At 39.9% G+C, this 19,725-nt stretch overlaps 1 protein-coding gene across 6 annotated transcripts in view; it reads right to left on the bottom strand.

The window, feature by feature from the left end:
• The window catches only part of NR3C2 (nuclear receptor subfamily 3 group C member 2), a 276,432-nt gene extending 261,027 nt beyond the window's left edge, over positions 1-15,405 (bottom strand). For 2 of the 6 annotated variants that reach the window (XM_075127726.1, XM_048846910.2), the window contains exons 1-2: positions 12,170-12,292; positions 5,671-7,453 (exon numbers count right to left, since the gene is read on the bottom strand). In XM_075127726.1, the coding sequence (XP_074983827.1) occupies positions 5,671-7,453; positions 12,170-12,203 (1,817 nt within the window). In that variant the 5' untranslated portion in view covers positions 12,204-12,292. The other 4 variants (XM_048846913.2, XM_048846911.2, XM_048846908.2 and 1 more) reach the window with 4 other exon arrangements.
• Between the last annotated feature and the right edge of the window lie 4,320 nt (positions 15,406-19,725).

The raw sequence follows: 19,725 nt of genomic DNA on the forward strand, positions 1-19,725 counted from the left end.
AAAAGCCAGAGCCAGCATTAGGGGGTGGCAAGCAGGGCAGTTGCCTAAGGCTCCATGCCACAGGGTGCCCCACGAAGCTAAGTTGCTCAGGCTTCTGCTTCAGGGCCAGCTGGAGCAGCTCAGGGCCCTGGCTTACAGCCCTGCATGGGAGGAGGAGGAGAGGGGATTCAACTTTCTGCCCTGGGCCCCAGTGAGTCTAACACTGGCCCTGCTTGGGGGACCCTCTGAAACCTGCTTACAGCCCCCCACAGGGCCCCAGACTCCTGGTTGAGAACCACTGCTCTAGTAAACAAAAAAACAAAAAACCAAACAGAGGTTGAGTGATTATAAATTGAAAAAAATATTTGCTAGGCCATTATTTCTGTGTCAGATAAGAGTTAAATATTATCTAGAACAGTCACTTATTGAAAACAAAGTTTATTTACAAAATATTTGTGATATTGTGGCATCAGATTTTAACCAGAACTATCCATTTAAAATCATTGATGATTTTACTCAAACCATCGTGGCACAATCTGGGTTTTCTTTTTAGCACTCTATATAGCAGAGACACAAAGTGGATATGTTGCTGACCCTGCAGAGCATTCTGGAGAAGCAGACCCCTATGGTTGCAGACAGCAGCTTTTCAGGACTGGGGCCATGTTACATATTCCAGTCTGTCTACTCTGACAGACTCCACAGTTTTAAGCATACAACTATTGCTATTGCTACAAATACTACAAATGAATGAATCAACAAAGAATATACACATCTAACTTTAATACACATCTTTTTAAAATATAATCAGCCACTAACATTTTAAAGGTCATACATATATTCTGCAGGGTTTGTTTGTTTAACATCAGCAAGGGCTTGACTGAAAGCTCACTAAAGTCAGTTAAAGTTTCTTACAGTTAAGCACCTGCTTAACTACAAGCATTTGGCTAAGTTCCTTAACTTCAGTGGAATTTAACTGCAATCCTGACTAGGGATGCTTTCCTGAATCAAGGCCAAAAAAGAAAAAACTTTAAAATAATAAAACAAGGCAAGAAAGGTTTGCCTCCTCAATGAGTGGTGCTAAACTCCTCACAATAGTCAGGAAAAAAACTAAAAAGTTAAAAATGGAACCCATCAAATTGAAATGGCATTGGCCAAAAATGTCACTCAAATCACTGAAAAATAAAAAAAACGTTATACCTGAGTACTTTCTTTTGTCACCTGTCTGAACAAGTAACCCTTTTGAATCACAAATCTAAGGCAATGCCCCAGGGCTGTTTCCTCAACCATCTGTGCATGCATCTTCCCACTCTTGCACGGGAAGGGGATGTGACCACATTCCACTTGGGAACTATATTTGGGGAGGAAGTAGAAACCGGGCAGTTTGGGGAGAGATACATTGTCCCTCTCCAGCCCCACTGAGGCTGTATTATCTTTCTGCAGTATCCTCTTCCCAACCCCTGCTATACTTGGGGGCCCCAAAGACAGCAACCATGAGTCCCCAGTAGTATAGCTACCATACAGCCACTCTGCCATAGAGTCAGGGAACTTTTTTTGTGGGGAGGGGAATGGAACATGCAAATCCCTCCACTGGGATGGTGTTGGGGGATTGCACAAAGGATTTTACCATGTAAGGGGATGAACTGGCCCAATATGTGAATTTTAATTACTATCCAAATTACTATTAATAGCTGTTAGTGGTAAACCTACAGAAATATTGGTTGCTTGTTTGCACCAAGAGGACTAAGAAAAAAATAAAATGCGAGCATATTCGTGTCAGGTGTTCTGGTAAGTTGCTGGGAAAAGGCACATTTGATGAAAAGAGCCTCAGCACCAGACTTTTCAGTTTTACTGTTGTTTCAAGCAACCATGACATGTTCCTTAACCATTTTGAAAGTGACACAGCTGTCATGATCATGGGACTTAGAACTGCATTTTGCCTCAGATGAGCAATCAATCACTTTTAAAAAAAATAAATCTTATTTTCCATTCTGAGTGCACATTTCTCACAATGAAGTCATACAACTAAACGTAAGTGATTGCTATTTACTTTAACATTTCTTAGAGATAAATATATTTTTTCAAAAGGAATGGTAAGTGTGGTGCACACAAACATTTTATGCACATTTTTTTTTAAAGAAAAAGACATGCTGTACACACTAGCATAAAATTCAAAAGAAAATGTATTTTTGCATGGGGAAACCACTTCTTTCCTCATATTAAGTACTAGTTCTACAAATAATAAACCCTTATTGACTAAACATCAAAAGAGCAACAATTATGAAAGACAAAATAAATGAGGAGAAAAGGGAAATGTTCCGGATGATGGTTTGTACTGGGTATAATCAGCATGGTGGCAAGAATCTGTCATGTCTGGATAATGTTTATTAGATCTGGTTAGCAAGAACAATTGACTTGTGATACCTATTAAACTGGGGTTTTCATTCTCATTAACGGTCTCAAGATTAATGCTCAAAACCTAAATTTAACTCTGCTCCATGCCCAGCCATCCTATGCCTTTACCATGTAAGGCAGCTGTAAGTTAGAGGGCATCTTAGCGTTCATTATATGTGTGCTGAAGAGAAATGGCGTGAGGTTCTCCCCTCTCCTCCCATTAATAGGGTGGACAGGGACTGAGAAAGAGTTAAGGTTGTGAATTGAGACTTAATATTGAGATATTCCTAAAATAGTTCCTAAAATACGACATCTTATATAAAAAGTTTTTCTGCACTTACGTTTTGACATCTGAACAGATCTCTTTCGGCACTAACGAGATTAGTTTCTCTGTGGCAAATAGATTCCTATCTCCATGAAACACCACACACAATATTAGCAAATAGACAAAAGTTCTTATGTTTTGAATTTTTCCTTCAAAAACAATCCTAAGTAACAAATACTAAGAAAACTACAATACATTTTAAGTAAAAAATGCAAGCCATTTCTGAATTAAGAAAGTATTCAAGAGAATCTACTCTACTTTCAAAATGGAGCTATGACATTTACTAATATATAATGTGAAAATGACCTCTGAGATTTCTTTCAAACTTCATACAAAGAATAAAATCTTCTCCATCCTAAGAACAATTTTTTTTCCAGGTCAGATTGTTTCCCTTAAAAAAATTATAGAAAGGGGGTTTGTAAAGAAGGCTTATGATGGAACCACGATTGCACCTGTAATTATGGAGCCATTCCAAACAGCTAAAAAGCAGTAGTATTGTTTTAACACCACAATAGGGTTATGCTGTGAAAATGAAAATATATGCTCCCACTCTGAAATATACAACAGATGGGTGGACGCTATGCCCAGGGAAAGCCCCACATCTTCAATGTGCCTCTGAACAGATGCAGCAGTATATGTACATGTTAAAAATTTCAGGATCTGGGTCATATACATAGTAAGGACAACAATGACACCCATACCAAACATGCATCAAGAGTTTGGATTTCAGTCTGAGGGCACTGATTATTTACCTATTGGTCTAAATAGAGGCAAATAAGTGGATAGAGCTATCCTTGACTAGCGTGACAGGCAGATCACAAGACATTCTTACCAGTCTTGTAGAAACAAATTGTCAATTAACATTTCGTATGTCCCTACAGAGCAGTTTAGGCATTTCATTGTTGGTGAACATGCTCATAACAATAAATGTATAAAATATGTCACAAAGTGAAACATACAAAAAAAGTCATTGTAACATATGAGCGTGCGCAACCCTTACTCATGATGAGTAGCACTTAGCCATGAGAGTACTTGCATGAGTGTCACTAGGACTACTTACAGAAGTAATGACCTCAATGTGATTTCCTCCCCCCCCTTAAATATTTCACTAATCCTCTAATGAACTTTATTCTAGGATACAGAAAACTATAGTTTAAACTTAAATGTGCGGGACTGCAGTATACTCAAGTTTTGTATTTGGGGTGGAATTTTCTAGTTGAGACAGATACTAAAAAAATTTGTATTATGTCAGCAGAATATGTGCTTTATGGAATAGCCAAAGCAAACATGAAATATGGCTTGGAAAATGATAGGGTAGATGAAGAATGACTGGATTGGTGTTTATTTACATGTTTATTAGGCTTGGGGAAGAACATTTTCGTATTTCTTTAATTCTGTCTTTTGCCCAATAGGCTTCATGTAGGCAGATTTCCATCCTTCTTTCAGTCACAAGTAGTATATTCTATTTTTTTAAATTAGAACATTCTTTATTTTTCAGATTTTTAACAATTGTATAACTACAATATATTTTTCTGTGATTTTCCCCCCCCATGAAGGAAAAAGATAGATGTTGCATTCCCAAAAGGTAGTGAAACTACCTATCAGAGCAAGGTACCTGAGGTGGGAAAACCTGAGTTCTGTCCCCAGCTCTTCAACTGACTACTCTGTACAATCTTCAGCAAATTATTCTGGCTGCATCTACAGTCAAAAACTGGACATTTGATTCACCAAAAAGAGAGTCCATCAGTGCAGCTCTCCTGGCAAGTAGTAACAGTGCAAGCTGTAATGTAGACAGGGCTCAGGTGTGCTCTGAACAAGGTTAGATAGATAACACAATGAAAATGCTTAAGTCCTGTTTACAGTACAATTTCCACCATCACTATCATCAGTATAGCTGCACCAGTGCTTAATTATAGTTTCATCATTACCTCTGTAGAGTAGGCCTTCAAAATCTCTATTCCCAGTGTCCCCACTTATAAAATAGGCACAATAATACCCATTTTTATGAAATTCACTGAGACCCCAGGTTGAAGAGCTTTACATTAGTGCAAAGTATTACTACTACTCACTTGTGGTGTTCCTACAAAACTATGATAAATGCATACTATCAACAATTCTAAGGTCAATTATTTGCACTTACTTGCAGGCTTCTTTTATACCTTCTCTATTCTAAATACCCACACCATCGCATCTGAAGTATATGGATACGCCATTTGTTAATAAAGCATGACTACTTATGTGATTCAGAAAAGTAGTACACAATTCAAATGATATTGGCATATTTCACTTCACTAGAAGTGAGGAAATCAGATTGTAGTTGTTTCAAATGTGTCAAGTCTTTAAAGCCCTCCTCAGTTTAGGAGACATTTCTCTGTCTGTGTAAACCACAATGTTCATACAATTACGATTCAGAAATAACATGTTTGCCACAGATCCTCACGCTTAGTTTTTAAATTTAGTCAATTAAAGACAGATACAAAGTTCATAACACAAAACTTAAAAGTCCCTAATGTACCATTTCCATTTTGTTTACTTCCTTCTGACCATCACCAACAGTACAAAGCATTAAAGCAACAACTAAGAAAGAACAGCCAGCCTATATGGCACATGAAAGTAATGGCAACAAGCTCCATTATTAAAAATACTTATCATGGTAGAAGCTCAAAACATACTAAGTAGCACTATCACATCAAATGATAATATATTCTGTATTTAAATATTGAATATGAAACATGCAGGTTGTTCTTATTAAAACCAGAATCAAAAAGCTAGCAAGGTTAATGGAGAAACTGACTAATAAATCATTGAAATGCACCTAGAAAAGAAATATGTATGCAGCTTTAGAAATTAAAAAGAAAATATAAAGCCTAAATTGTGCAAAAAAATAATAATCAAAGAGTCATATTTATTTAGACACTGGGTAGTATGAAAAAAAAACCAAAACAAAAAACAAAACAGAATTTCAGTTTGCTCACCTTGACGCATTTTCTGGAATGTATTCTAAAACTGGATACCCGTCATGTCTTCTGGATGCTAAGTCAGTATGTGATTTCCATGTCTCAACTAGTGTACTGACTGGAGGAAATGAGCTCACATGCTGAAAAGTCTGCTCTCTAGCAACAGGTCGTGATAAAGATATTGTGCCTTGAGCTCCAATCCTGTAGTGAAATGATTGTCCACCTGAATTCACACCAACAATGGCAGAGGATGGCATACTGTTCTCTTGATAATAGCTGCCATCATCAGGCTCCTGTTTAATACCCACAGGTAGGCCTGGATTTGGAAACACACTACCTTCACAATTGCCATCAAATGATGAAACAGGTGGTCCTAAAATCCCAGAAAGAGAATAATAGTCTTTGTCGTCCATAAATGAAAAATATGAACCATCCATAAATGGAAATGGATTTACTGCTTGATTCCCTTTAAAAGAGGCACCAGAACAAGAATGTTTAGCGGATTCCTGTTTTACTGGTACAGAAAATGGGGAATCAGAGTTGATTTTACTGTTTTCTCCAATACATGAACTAATGAATTCTCCATCTGGGTCAGGCTTTATAAACTGAACAAGATTCATCTGACCAGCTACACAATTGTTTGAGATGGCATTCTCCATTTCCTCCATTTTAGGAAATGTGATTTCTTGAGTACCTTTGTCTTTTGTTTCTGGACTAGGAATAGTATCTTGGCCTGTGCTAGGTCCAGCAGGTGTGCCAGAAGTAGGGAAGCTTAGGGCATTGTTTACTGGGCTACAGATAGAAGATCCCACAGTGCTAACAGCTGGACTAGAAAGACTGGACCTATTATTTGTATTGGAAGGGCTGGCAATAGAGCACCTTGAGTTCATGTTTGCAGGACTGGACACAGAGGATCTCATAGTGATATTATTAGGACTTGAAACTGGAGATTTCACACTGCAGTGACTAGGAGGGCTTGAAATTGGTGATTTCATGCTACTTATAGGACTAGAAAGAGGAGATCCCACATTACTAACATGTGCAGGACTGTGCAATCTAGAGCTCCGGTTTTCAATGTTAGGTGAGCATGACAAAGGAGTTCCCTGGCTGACTGGGCTGTGCGCTGGAAAATGTACAAAATTAGTAGAAGTAGTTGAGGATACACAGTTAATGCCAGGTGGGCTACAAACTGAAGGAGTCATGTTCTGAGGACTACTGCCAGAAGGAGTTTTCTCAGGACACATTATTGGGCTTTTGACAATAGTGCGCATGAGACCACCATTCGTAGAACTTCCAGAGTCTGATATCAAAGATATCAAGGGCCTATTTGCACTCTTTAAGGGAGAGGCACAATGGCCATTTTCCTTGTAGAACTTTACCAGCTGCTCAACATTTTGGTAAGTCTTCCCAGGACTTATGCTCCCTTGTTGATTTTGCTGATCGTAGGTATAATCAGCATCTCGTATGGAATCCATGTATAAACCCATAGATTCAGCTACAGTTGTTGAAAGTTCCTTTGAGTCTGACTCACTCTTGATGTCAGAGTTTAAAATACCAAGCTGATTATTATCTTGCTGCAGGCTAGGGAGTAGTTCAGGTTTTTCTTTGCTGTTTCCTTGAGCACTGCTGTTTGGAAAAGCACCAGATACACAGCTTACGTTTACAATCTCCATATAGTTACTCTCATCAGTCCGTTCTCCAGCACCTGAAGAAGAATACTTCACAGACTGAGAAACTTGACCCCACCGTTTCTCCATGTCTAAGCCTTCTGGGTAACTGTAGTATCCTTTTGTCTCCATAACTAGGAAAAAAATACAAAAAAGTAAAATTCATAAATGATAGGCTTTTTATGATTCCATATTACAATTCAGAGATGTTAAGAAATCTAAGATAACATCACATGATAAAAGTATTTTCTATATATAATCTAATATCATAAATGCTGTTTTAAAACAGCAACCATAGATTCTGATTAGCCATAACATAGCCATGCAGACAAATAGGAGGTGTACAGATCACCTCCTGCCTATGCAATTACTTTAGAGGACTATTAAACCTTACCTCTGGGAGCTGAGGGAAGCACAAAGGCTGCACAGCTAATGCTTCCTCCAGAGAACAAATGAGTAAATAGTGGGAGGAGAGGGACAGGCAGTGAATGGACCCATGATTCCACAGTCCCCTCTATGCCAGCCAGCCCAGGTAGAAAATGAGCTGTACCGTGAAAAAAGGCTGTAAGCAAAATACTCCTCACCTAGCACAGCCGCTTACTCACTGCTGTGCATAAAACATACAAATTTAGTCTTAGATGATTTTGAAAAATCTAACAAAGATTTTACTGAATTAAATGTTAGTTCAATGACTATTAGTGATTTTAAAAGTTATGCACAAAATGAAGCGTAAATGCTTATAAACCTTACAGTACACAAATTTTTTTTAGTTTGATCAATATATTGAGTGTTCAGTTTTCAATGTGAATGTCTAATCTATTTAAAACTGTAACACTTTTTTCTTCCCAATTTTTTAAAAAGTTTGTAGTCAACCTAAACAAAAGAATTTGAAAGCAGGATTTATGCTTTTTGCTTAAAAATATAGTCCTGACCCTGAATTTCTTCTTTTTTCAGCCAAAAGCATCTTTGCAGACACAGGGAGCAGTATTGCATCACCACTAAATCCTATCCCCAGCTTGTTCCTTCATTAAGGCCTGCCTGGTCATGTCCCTGCATACAATGTCCCACCATCTAGTCAGTGGTCAGCTTCTAGGTTGGACTGACTGTGGTGGCATTTGCATTATTTTCTTTGGCATCTTATGAGTTTGTCTTCTGCAGTGTCCCCACCAACGTAATCTTTTCCAAATTGCAGCCAATCCTCCTCTCCTTCTAATTTCTTTATTTGTCTTAAAATCATTGAACTTTACACCTGCCACCTTTGGAAGAACTCTCATCTGTAATGCCTTCAGATGTCTACTTAATTGAATCAGCTGCTTCCAGACCAGAGAGTAATACTGTTTGGAAGGAAACATTATGGAAAGTAGCAAAATCATATGAAGTTTCATATAAGATAATTACAATTATAAAAGCTATGTACGAAGACTCCTGCAGTGCCATAAGAATCATTGGAAAAGCAAGCAACTGGTTCAAGTCAAAGTTTGGTGTAAGGCAAGGGGGCATGGAATCACGATCGCTTTTCATCATGTTCTTAAACTGGACATTAAGAAAGGAAGACAAGTTGGAGACCGTGATATGGGACGATCGTGAGTTAAGCTCCTTAGTTTATGCAGATGACATCATACAACTAGCACACATTTGAATGAATGGTTAGACTCCTTGCTACCTAGGAAAATTGATGTAGTCCGTTTGAATATATAATAAATGCCAAGACGACGACATGCATCTTGAAAAAGGGACAATACATAAAAAGTGTTGAAATGCAGCTGCAGTGAAGTCACAGAACAGGTAGAAACTTATGTGTACCTATCAGTGTTGACATTCTGTCAAGGATGAGGTTAAAAGCAGACAGCTGTGCCTTAGTCACAAGTGCTGCACAAAAATTTACAAAATTATGGACCAATAAAAGCACTATGTTTGGTATCAAATTGAATTCCTTGCACAACCAAAATTTTGATTGTCTTCAATAAACCAGTGTCCTACATGTCAAACAGTATTCATATAGGTTAAAATTTTCAAACATAAATGCCTAAAGTTAAACATGTAAACCAATATTTAGACTCCAAAAGAAACATATTTTAAATGTGTTGAGCACCCCCCAATACTCACTGAAACCAAATGAAGCCATGAGTATTCAGCATTTCTAAAAATGAGAACACTCATTTAGAGGCATAAATATGGATTTAGAGTGAATTTTAATCTTGTGCAGAGGCCCAGCAGAATACTGTGCACCACTTATGTCCCATTTAAGCCACAGAACTTAAGTCATGCATAGATACCACTGCACAGGGGTAAATTTCATCTTTAGTGCCTAAGCATTAGGCACAAACTTTTCAAGCTTAACAAATCAAAGCCTATAGCAGTCTAAGTGGCAAACTCCCTGATCCAGCAGCTATAGGAAGAGGTCCATTCTTTGAAAGATACATTTTGGGAGGGTAAAAAGCCTGGAAAGATTTATATATCGCCTGTTATAAGCTAAGTCTAAAAGTATCAGTAAAAACACGTGACAACAGGTTCCTTGGTGGTGCTGATTATTGCCACTAATAAGTGTTGCAGCGGGTACTAATGCTAAGAAGTCTATAGGATCAGGTTTTGGTTTTTGTTTTTTAAAAGCAAAAATTGATAAAAGAATCCATTGACTTTCATGTATGCACATCGTATCTCTACCTGATGTACTGTACAGACATTTATTTTTACAAATCTCTAAAAAGTTTTAGCTCAGGGTCTAATTCACAACTGCTGACAATGGAGGGAGGGACTGTATTTATATTGGAAATTATACTTTTATGCATTTGCGATTTTATAAATGTTTATATTATGAAGAAACCTGTTCCCCAAACCTCAAAAATGTATTTGAACATTAACACTTGTGACCTAAGTGTTTCACCACCGAACAGATCAACAAACGTAGTCTTTGCAGTCCAAGTCTCCAGACAATCAGGCATAAAACCCGTTTCCCTGCAACGGTCAAATAAAAATAAAAATTACATGGTACCTGGAATCCCTGTACTGGGAAGGTCACCTAGGTATAAGAAAATCAGAACTAAATCCAGTTTTTTGAATTCCAATATCTAAATCTGTGACTAACTTGGAAATATGTTTGGTTTTTTGCTGTTATTTGAGTTTTCTTTAAATATCATTCATCTGTGTGCCACTTTGATGACCTAGATGTAATACTACTCAGGAGATCCAGGTTTTATCCTCAGACCTGAATGTCCCAAGTCAGTGAAGTACCAATTACAAATGAAAGCAGATTGAGAAGGACTGGACTAAACAGACTGCTGCAAATCTTAAATGCAAAGTTAAGGACATTGGACCATATTCTTCTATCAATTACTCCCAGGCAATCACAGTTACTTCAGCAGCACTGCACAGGGTAACAGAGCAGAAAATGGCTCACATTCTCTTTCTTTTGCAGAATTCCCATTAATGGTAAAGGGTGTTTCATATGCAAAACAAGAGTAGTATATGCCCCTTGAAGAGGAAAAAAAGTAGTGGATATAATTATTTTTCTATTTGTCCTAAGACATGGAGCATTACATGGGATTTTGTGCGTGCATGCACACAGGGTGGGAGTGTAGCATGTTCCTAGTTGCTGAATTGTTTTAAAATCTCTGCTTATAATTTTTCTATTTTTTATTTCTTTAAGTTATTTATTTTTTTTTATTTAAGATTAAATTCAATCCATGTTTTCAAAATATTTTATTTACCTATTTGCATTCAGGATTAAAAGTGAACTTTTGCTCTGAAAAAACAGAACTATGTCATATAAAAGAGATAGCCATTTGTCTTTCATCTAATTCTTATTTGCTTGGCCATGTGTGTTAATTAACAAAGATATCTTTGCTTAATTTAGAATTTTCTCCCTTAATACCCATCACCTCCTCTCACTTATCCTACAGTGATAGAATGCTTAATTTATGATTTCTTAATTATTTTCAAGACAGCATTCTGTGATGGCCAACGCAGACTTAAGACTTCAGAATAGGATCACACAGCTAGAGAAAGCTCTTATTACACAAATATGAATAATTACCAAGATAGTAAATGGCGCATGGAAAGTTATATGTAATCTTTATGTTTTAATGTTCTCTTTTTCGCACATCCCGCTCCCCTCCCTTCCCTTCCCCCCTACTAAACAGTCTAGCTTTATTTTTTCCCATGGGAAAATTAGATATTCTGTACTGGCTTATAAAATATAGGCACAGTTAGCTAAATTTGAGAGACATATAATTCTAATTTAGAGTATGAAAATGATTAGACTACAATACACAAATGGATTTGTACAGTACATCTGAAAAAAAGGCCAAGAATGGAACAAAAGGAATAGTCTCTTTGACTAACCTTACAAAACAAAATGATGCCAGAAAAATCAAGGAAACATTGAGGATGTTTGTCATTGAAACCAAATAACCATGAAATGTAGCTAGCTAATTGATTACTTACTATATATATGAAGCCACTTATTACAGAGGGATGAACATTAAACAGATCACTGCATTTAGTCAGTTTGACTTCCACCTAGATTTAAGACAGCTGGTTTTATATTGGAAGTTGTTGAAACTTATTGACCTATTCCTGACAACAATTACAAATCTGATCTGTGGATTTACTTTTTAAAATGCAACAAACAAAACTTTGGGGGGGGGGGGCAGGAAGAAGGGGAGACTCTCTCTTGGTGTGGGAAAGCTTGGGTACAAGACACACTTGTAAATGTCCATATGCATTCCAAACACAAAGAGCCTAACCTCAAATCATAAAATAATAAAAACATGCAGCATCTCCTGCACTAAAAAGGGACATCTGAAGACCCATCTCCCCTTACAAAAACAAAACAACGCACAAAGCCCTACCTCCTTTGCAAAGTGGATACAACGACACAGCCATAAGAGGACAAGAACTGCCAGTGCTTCCCCCGGACACCTGCGCTGTCTGTCTCTACCTGTTGCTACAGTCCGCATTTCCATTAAAGTGTAACCCACCTAAATCCAACCTCCAGGCCAGAAAATGCGGATGGTTTCACATTAGAACAAGAAATAATTATTCGCCAGCAGGTAAATCCGCTGGCTTCCCTCTTAACCTGAAGTTCGCTACGTCGCCCAATGACACTGAGCAGGGCAGAAGAAGAAGAAAAAAAAAAGGTGCCAAGTCCTTTTAAAAACATGTCACATGCTCAGATAAAGTTCAAGTTAATATCCCACCCTTCGGTTGCCACCACTGGCGGAGGGAAAGAAAAGAGACGCGCTATTGGGCTCAGGCGGGTTTCTCATTGGTCGAAAGCCGTTTCAGTCAGCGGGCGGGCGACATGACTGATACAAAGTTGCTGCGACACAGGCTGGAAAATGTATCTCTCCTTAAAGCCACAGAAGCTGGTTAAGAGCGCAGAGCCTGGGACAGAACTACCTCTCCTAATGCAACATGCAGCCCTCCAAACATCCCTCTAGTCCAGTTCCCCAGCCGGAGTGGAGTCAGGACAGTGGCCAGCTGCTAGCGACTGGAGGAATTAAACACACCTCATTACAAACTAACAAGGGAAATACTTTTAAAAAGTGCCTTTAAATGAATCCAGAAGGAGGGAGGCCCCCTCCAAACGGAGTCTTGGCGGGGCTGTGATGGAGAGCGTGCCCTCCCCTCTGGGGTTTCTGTCCATTTCACTCCCCACCCCTTTGTCTGAAGGCAGGCTTGGGGGGTGGAGGTGGTTCCTCTCCTCAGGTGGAACTAGAGACTAGGGTCTATAAAAAGGGAGCCTTTGTCCCCACCCACCGCAGTCTCCCGGAGACAAAGTTAACTCCACCTGTGCCAAGGTGAGCAGCTTCGCTGGCCAGGGAGCAAATTTGGAAGGACGCAGCCTTTTCCTTTCTGTGCTTACAATCCTCGCTTCTTACCAGTGCAGCAAGACTATCACGTTTCCATTTCAATTTCCGTGTTTAAACAATGCATGAATAGGCATGTTATCGATGCGGTAATGATTTAAAACAGAGAAACTCACTAAGGTTCAAGGACTTGTCCTTTGCTTGCCTCTGGGTTTCATTTTATTGCGCCTGGTGTAGTCTTTGTAAATGCTGCGCACAGATTTTCTCTCTTTCCTCCTTTTCAAGTGAGGGTAAATGATAAATGGGGGACAATAAAACAGTTTCAAAATTCGAGACACTGTCTGGAGCCCGAAGCCTTTAATTTCACCCTCCTTGTTTGCTTGTTTCCAAAGTTTATAAATATTTTTAAAAGAAAAGAATACAATGTAAACTTTAAAAAATGATACACTCCTCAGGAGTTCTATACCAATATCCTTTAACCCTGGGCTTAAAAATCAGCAATAATGACGGACACTCCTAAACATCAATCAATGAAAAATGTAGGTTTCCCCTTCTCCAGATTTTGACACCAGCAGCAATGGTGTAGAGAGCCTCTCTTTCTCGCCAGCTAAAACCTGACACAGACACCCACCCACCCCTTCTTGATCCCATTTCTCTCCATTTAATTCCCAGATAAGAATACACTCCCTCACGCCCCGACCAAATCCTATAAAATTAGAGGTACCCTGGGAAAAAAGGGGGGAACCTGCAGAAGAATCGTGCAGTAAAAGCGGTTTAAGAGTAGACAAATACATTTAAATATTCCGTGGAATTTATGGTTTTAGAAAGCTGGGGATTACATGTTTTATCAGACGGGCGCAGTAAGATATTTACCTTTAGGATTTTTATTTAAAGTCACGTGCCTTCCATGTTTTAATATTCTTCCAAAAATTGATCTCCACTTCCAGACCCCGCAGTAGACATGGGCCGAGGAATGAGCCAGGCTCCCAGACCCAGCAGAGCTACCCAGAGACACAACTGCTAATGAGTTATTATTTAAGCAATGGACATGGGGGGTTTTAAACATAAGTTTTAAATGATATGAATAGGATCGATTTTGACCTGGACACACAATCTGTTAAAAATCTCTGTAGACACAGTTATTAGTTCTCCCCGCTCAACACATTTCCCTCCAAACTAACATATCTGGTCCTTGCTTTTTTGCTCTATTGCTTTCCCCATAAAGAAACGCTCTCTACCCGCCCTTTCCCCCAGGACTCTGTGCAAGTGATTTGACTGCACTCACCTTTTCTAGGACATGGTGGGGCGGTGGAGGAGGCAAGACCCCTGGCTACTGCCTACAAGCCATCCAACAAGCAGCAATCGCAAGAATTAAGAGGAAACAATGATGAAGATGCGACTGAAAATGCTCGAGGTGGTTTTAGTTATATCCTGGAAGAAGGGGGCTGTAACACTCTCACACACAAACCCCAGCGGCAGCAGTTCCTCTCTGACTCCAGCTCCAGGGGAGGCTGCAGCACTGTAACAGTGGAGCTGGAAACAGCGAAGTCCACCCGGATCAGCTCCTCTCTGCTCTTGGTGACAGCTCCCACCATAGAGGGTTAGATGGGGGGGGGGCGGGTTCCCCCTTGTGTCACACCCTCATCCGCTGCTGAAGGGGGGAGTCGGATCCAGCAGCATGGAAAGAGAAAGAGCCACCCTGAAAAAAACTTGTCATTCCAGGTAAAACTCCCAGCGACGCCACCCAGGAAGAGGGAGGCGAGAGTAACACGGGTGTAAACTTTTTCCTCCCTTTTATGTTGACAAGCCCTCTGTGCTTCCCCTCCTGCGTCCGTCCTCCTTCACCTTCCTTCTCCTCCTGGCGCTGCTCCGCACTCCCGGTTTGGCTTCCCCGTGTTTTTCTCACGCACAGGAGGCTGCAGCTGGCTCTTGTTCCTGGTTTGTGGAGCTGCTGGAGGAGAGGGAGGGAGGAAGGAGGGAGGCAGGCCGGGGTGGCGGTGGGGGGAGGAGTATCGCTCCCTCCCTTCTCCCCAGGCGGAGCGCGTCTCTCGGCTCTGACAGCAGCAGTCTGAAGCGCCCGAGCCCACCCCCGCCCTCCCGGCGGCGGCGGCAGGAGGAGCAGCGAGCGCCGCAAGGACTCAGAGTCGCCCTGCTCTGGCTGGCCGTACCGCGCGTTCGCCCAGACACCTAGCGGGGCTGAGGGAGGCGAGCGGAGCAGGCCCGGCCAGCGGGCAGGGCCACTCCGCAGCCGTCAGGCGGAGAGCAGCGCTAGCTGCTGCTGCTGCCCGCGAATGGAGGGCAGAGGCGGCGGCTGCCACTGCCGGGGCTCTGGCGGTGACGCACGGCGGGAGCCACCTTCTGCCCTGGCTGGCAGGGTCATGACGGGGTCGCGCTGGCCGGCGGCCGCAGCGCTGGTGCTACCCAGTGCGCCCACGGGGACTAGCGCTGCCCTGGTTAAAGCCCGGCCGGGGGACACCTCCGCGGCTCCAGTTGGCGAGTAAAATCCGGCTCCGCTGTAGCTGCGCTGAAGTGATTAAAGTTACGTGGGGCTGACTCCGGGCCAGCCTGACACAGCCCAGCTGGTTTTCTTCCCGCAGGTGTGCGCTGATTAGCTTCAGGTGTGGGAGCCGGCCTTCGCCCTCCCTAGGGGGAATGTCAGCTTCCCCCCAAGAAGCCCTTTCTTTCCACCCCCGCCTTGTGCCCACAGAGCCTGTGGAACTAGGGGTGCTGACACCCTGGCCCTGGAAGTGGTTTCCATCCTATACAGTGTGAATTTGTTCAATGGCTCTCAGCACCCCCATTATGCAAATTGTTTCAGCACCCATGGGCTCAAACCAGTCATGGGGGGGGGGGGTGAAAGCCTGTTACAGGTTTTTTTCCTAGGGTTCCCTCCTTCATGGTTACACCCCAGATTTGGCCTCTGGGGTCCTGAAAACCCATAGCCCTAGTTGCTTGATTTTTCTTGGGGGGGAGGGGACCTCCAGCATCATTTCACGGTTGTAGGAGCCAGCTCTAGCCCAACACACAAGTGGTGCTAAAACCAGTACAAACTGCCTGCAGCTGAACCATCTCTGCTGAGCATCCAACCATTGGCTGCAAGAGGAAGCTCAAGTGTGTGAGAACCAGTATGGTCTAAGCGAGGACTGAATGCACAAAGGGCTAATCTCAGCTCAGAGACTGACATCCACATTGCTCAGATGTCCCGCAGCTTGAGTGCAATCACTCATTTTAGACCCAGAGTTACCAATGAGATATACAAAAGTGAGGGTTGCAAACTTATGACTGAAAGTTATTTACATCAGCATTGAAGAATCATGTAACTGAAGGTACAGAGTTATTTACACTAAACAAAAGAATTTCATAACTTAAGTTTCCTGCATTCCACATTTGGGCTTTGGCTAGTTAAGATAGATGTTAGCCTCTGCTAAGTCACAAGGATCAAAATTTAGCTCCCTAAATCCTGAGGTATTGAGCACCCATAGCTACCATGAACTTCAACAGGAGCTTTAGAAGGGTCATGCTTGCACAATCAGGCCATTTATGTAAGTACCTAAATTTGGATGCTTAACTTTATACAAACATCTGAAAATTTTTGCTTTAACCTCTGTGCCTTATTTTCAACATCTGTGAAATAGGAATACTAATATCCCATATACTGCATGCAAGGATGACAAGCGGTTAATAGGGGTAAAGTGTTACCCTTTGCCTTCATGATCCACTCACACCTTTCAAACACAGAAAAACTTTCATGTATTTAAAAGTGAACACTAAAGCTAATAAATGACAGATTAAAATTTCACTTACAGCTGGAATTTTAGCAGTTTGATTTTATTTTAAGATGTTAAATACATTCTAATTTTATTTTCTCAATGAAAAATAAAGTCTGAAGAGGTGGCTGTCCCTTAAGGCCCTGACTCAGTGAGGTGCTTAAGAACATGCCCAGGTTTATGCGTGGTCATTTTGGAGCTCAGGGTTGTGATCATGATCCTGCAAAGACATGCAGGAGTAATTTTCCAGATGTCAATTGACCCACAACACTACTCATAAAAGTAAAGTTATGCAGGTGCATAAACCTAAGTAGGCATTGGGCCCTGCTTTTTAATTAAGTTATTGTCTACTCTATCCAATCATCCATCTAAAGTTTATGATGAACTTGATAATATTAAGTAGAGAATCCTAAGACATTTGTAAGGCCAGACTTTAGGATGACAGAATTCAATAGCAGAATTAGAGTTTTTTAATTGTAAACCAATCTTTCACTTTGCCTACACTAGCAGTCTATATTCACCCATGACGTAGCTGAAAAAGGAGAAATGTACTGATATGTATTTTAACAAAAATTAGGAACCTTCTGTTCTCTTTTTTCCTTGCCTGTCAAGCCTGGTTTGGAATACAGATAATTTGTTTAAACAGAGCTACAAAGTATGGGCTACAATTTGCAGTTCATAGGCAGGTAAAACCCTCTATTTAATCAGTTAAGTAATCACAATAATGTGATTGTATACTACACCATTGATACTATCACCTTGTATACTAATGACTCCCTTCTTTTGTATAAGTTACTTTATTCTTTTAAAAAGAGATTGTTTGCAATTAAATTTTCTTTTCCCATAATAAGAGTGTAAAAGAAAGAAAGCCCCTGAAGTTATTGGGGGGGGGGGGAATGTTGACATCATGATTGCACCTGTATTTTTTTTAAATCAGGTATTTCTTCATATTAGAAGATTTATCTTGTGTATTAATTGTGTGTCTGTTTTCTATCACACTATATGTAGTGATGGCTGCAGGAAAAATAAAGCACTCTGGGAGGGGAGGTACAGGATGCTCACAAATTTTCCACAAATTCAAGAGAAACTCCACTTGTTTTCTGCTTGTGGCTCACAGGAGCATGTCACTTGTCAGTTGTTGGCACTATATGTATTTTAGCAGCATTTTAACAGCTATCACTAGCAAAGATAACATATTGAACAAGAAAATATAATCCTATTTTTTTAATTTAAAGAGCCAAACTAGAACAAGAAATACAATGCAATTTGGAATTTTTATCCAGTCAAGAGAAACACTTGTGACTATGTACACTATAAAAAACAGGAGCCTATAAATACTATGGTGAAATGATAAATATGGAATTAGTAAAATTTTTAAAATGTGCATATAAATATGTAATCGACATTCAAAATTCTGTGATGGGCTCCCATAGCAATGTAGAAATAAGCAAACACAGAACATTGTCATAATTTTTCAAGGAGGTCAAGAGCAGCAATGTGGACACCTTAGATGAGAAATTCTCTTCCCTTGCATTAGATGAGAGGTCCACTCATGTCAGACACATGAGATTGAAAGCAGCAGATAGCCAAAGGTAAGTCACTCTGTAGCAGTTGTCATCTTTGTTCCTAAAGATGGGGTAAATTTGCTAATTTGTATTGCTAAAAAAAAAAAACCATCACCAAAGCTCTGCAAGTGTCACATTTCTCATCCACCAATGGTCTCTAAATTGAGAGTGTGTTTTGGGAGCTACAGAAGTAATGGTGCAGTCTAAATTCAGCCTACTTTAAAATAAATAAATAAATAAAATAAAAAAGTAGCGGAGGACTGTGCCCTATTTTGAGAACTGAATCAAAGCAGATGAAGTTTTGTGTTGGTTCCAGCTGAGGCAGCTGGGAATTTCTCATTTCACTCTTTCTTGCTGAAAGACAAACAAACTCATGCCTCAAAAATATTATTCCTTTAACTGTATTTATTCACTATAGATCCAATTTCTATTGGCATAAGGCTCATAAATTTGAGGTTTGTAATTGCTTAGTAGTTACCTTTTAGGAAAGTATTACTAATTAAAAAAAAGTTTGGCTTGATAGATTAGAGTTTACTTTCCCCTGTCAAACATGTGCAGTCCTTTAGGGAGAGGGAAATACAAATCTTCTCTAACCTACTGGTTAATTAATAAAATTCAAGTTCTTGATACATGATCAAAATGCTTTAAAGTCTTTATGGGCAATAAAAACACTTTCGGTATGGTATGGTTATTTTCTACGAGATATTAATAATTAATCTGCAGTCTATTTTGAACAATTTTATACTAATTATAGATATACTTGAATGTTTTAGCCGAACAGGACATGTTCCATTTTACCTAGTTTATTTCTTTTCTTTTTTTAAAAATGCTCTTTAATGGCTCAGCCCATAGATGTGGTTCAACCACATCTAAGTATAGTACAATTCCATTGCTAATGCATGTTGACATTAGCAACCACACACTTGTGTGGAGGGCCAGGACATGCATTTTGAAAATACGTGTTTCCATCATATTTCAAGTCATGATTTTTACGGATAGTTTAGTTCCAAATGCAAGGAGCTATATATTTAAAATATTAGGTCTTGTTGGCAATGGTATGGTAGAGTAGCAGAACTAATAACACATGCAGAACTTTGTGTTTCTTGTAGCTTTAATATTTCCATATCAATTTATGTACCTTATTTTCAACTTCCAGTTTGTATACTACATGCACTAATATTTGCATGAAAGTGTAAATTATAAATACAAGAACTCAAGAAAATTAGTACAACACTGACTTAGTTTAGTATTAAATTTCCAAACA

The sequence above is a fragment of the Caretta caretta genome, chromosome 4 (assembly GCF_965140235.1).
Source record: "Caretta caretta isolate rCarCar2 chromosome 4, rCarCar1.hap1, whole genome shotgun sequence".
NCBI lineage: Eukaryota > Metazoa > Chordata > Testudines > Cheloniidae > Caretta > Caretta caretta.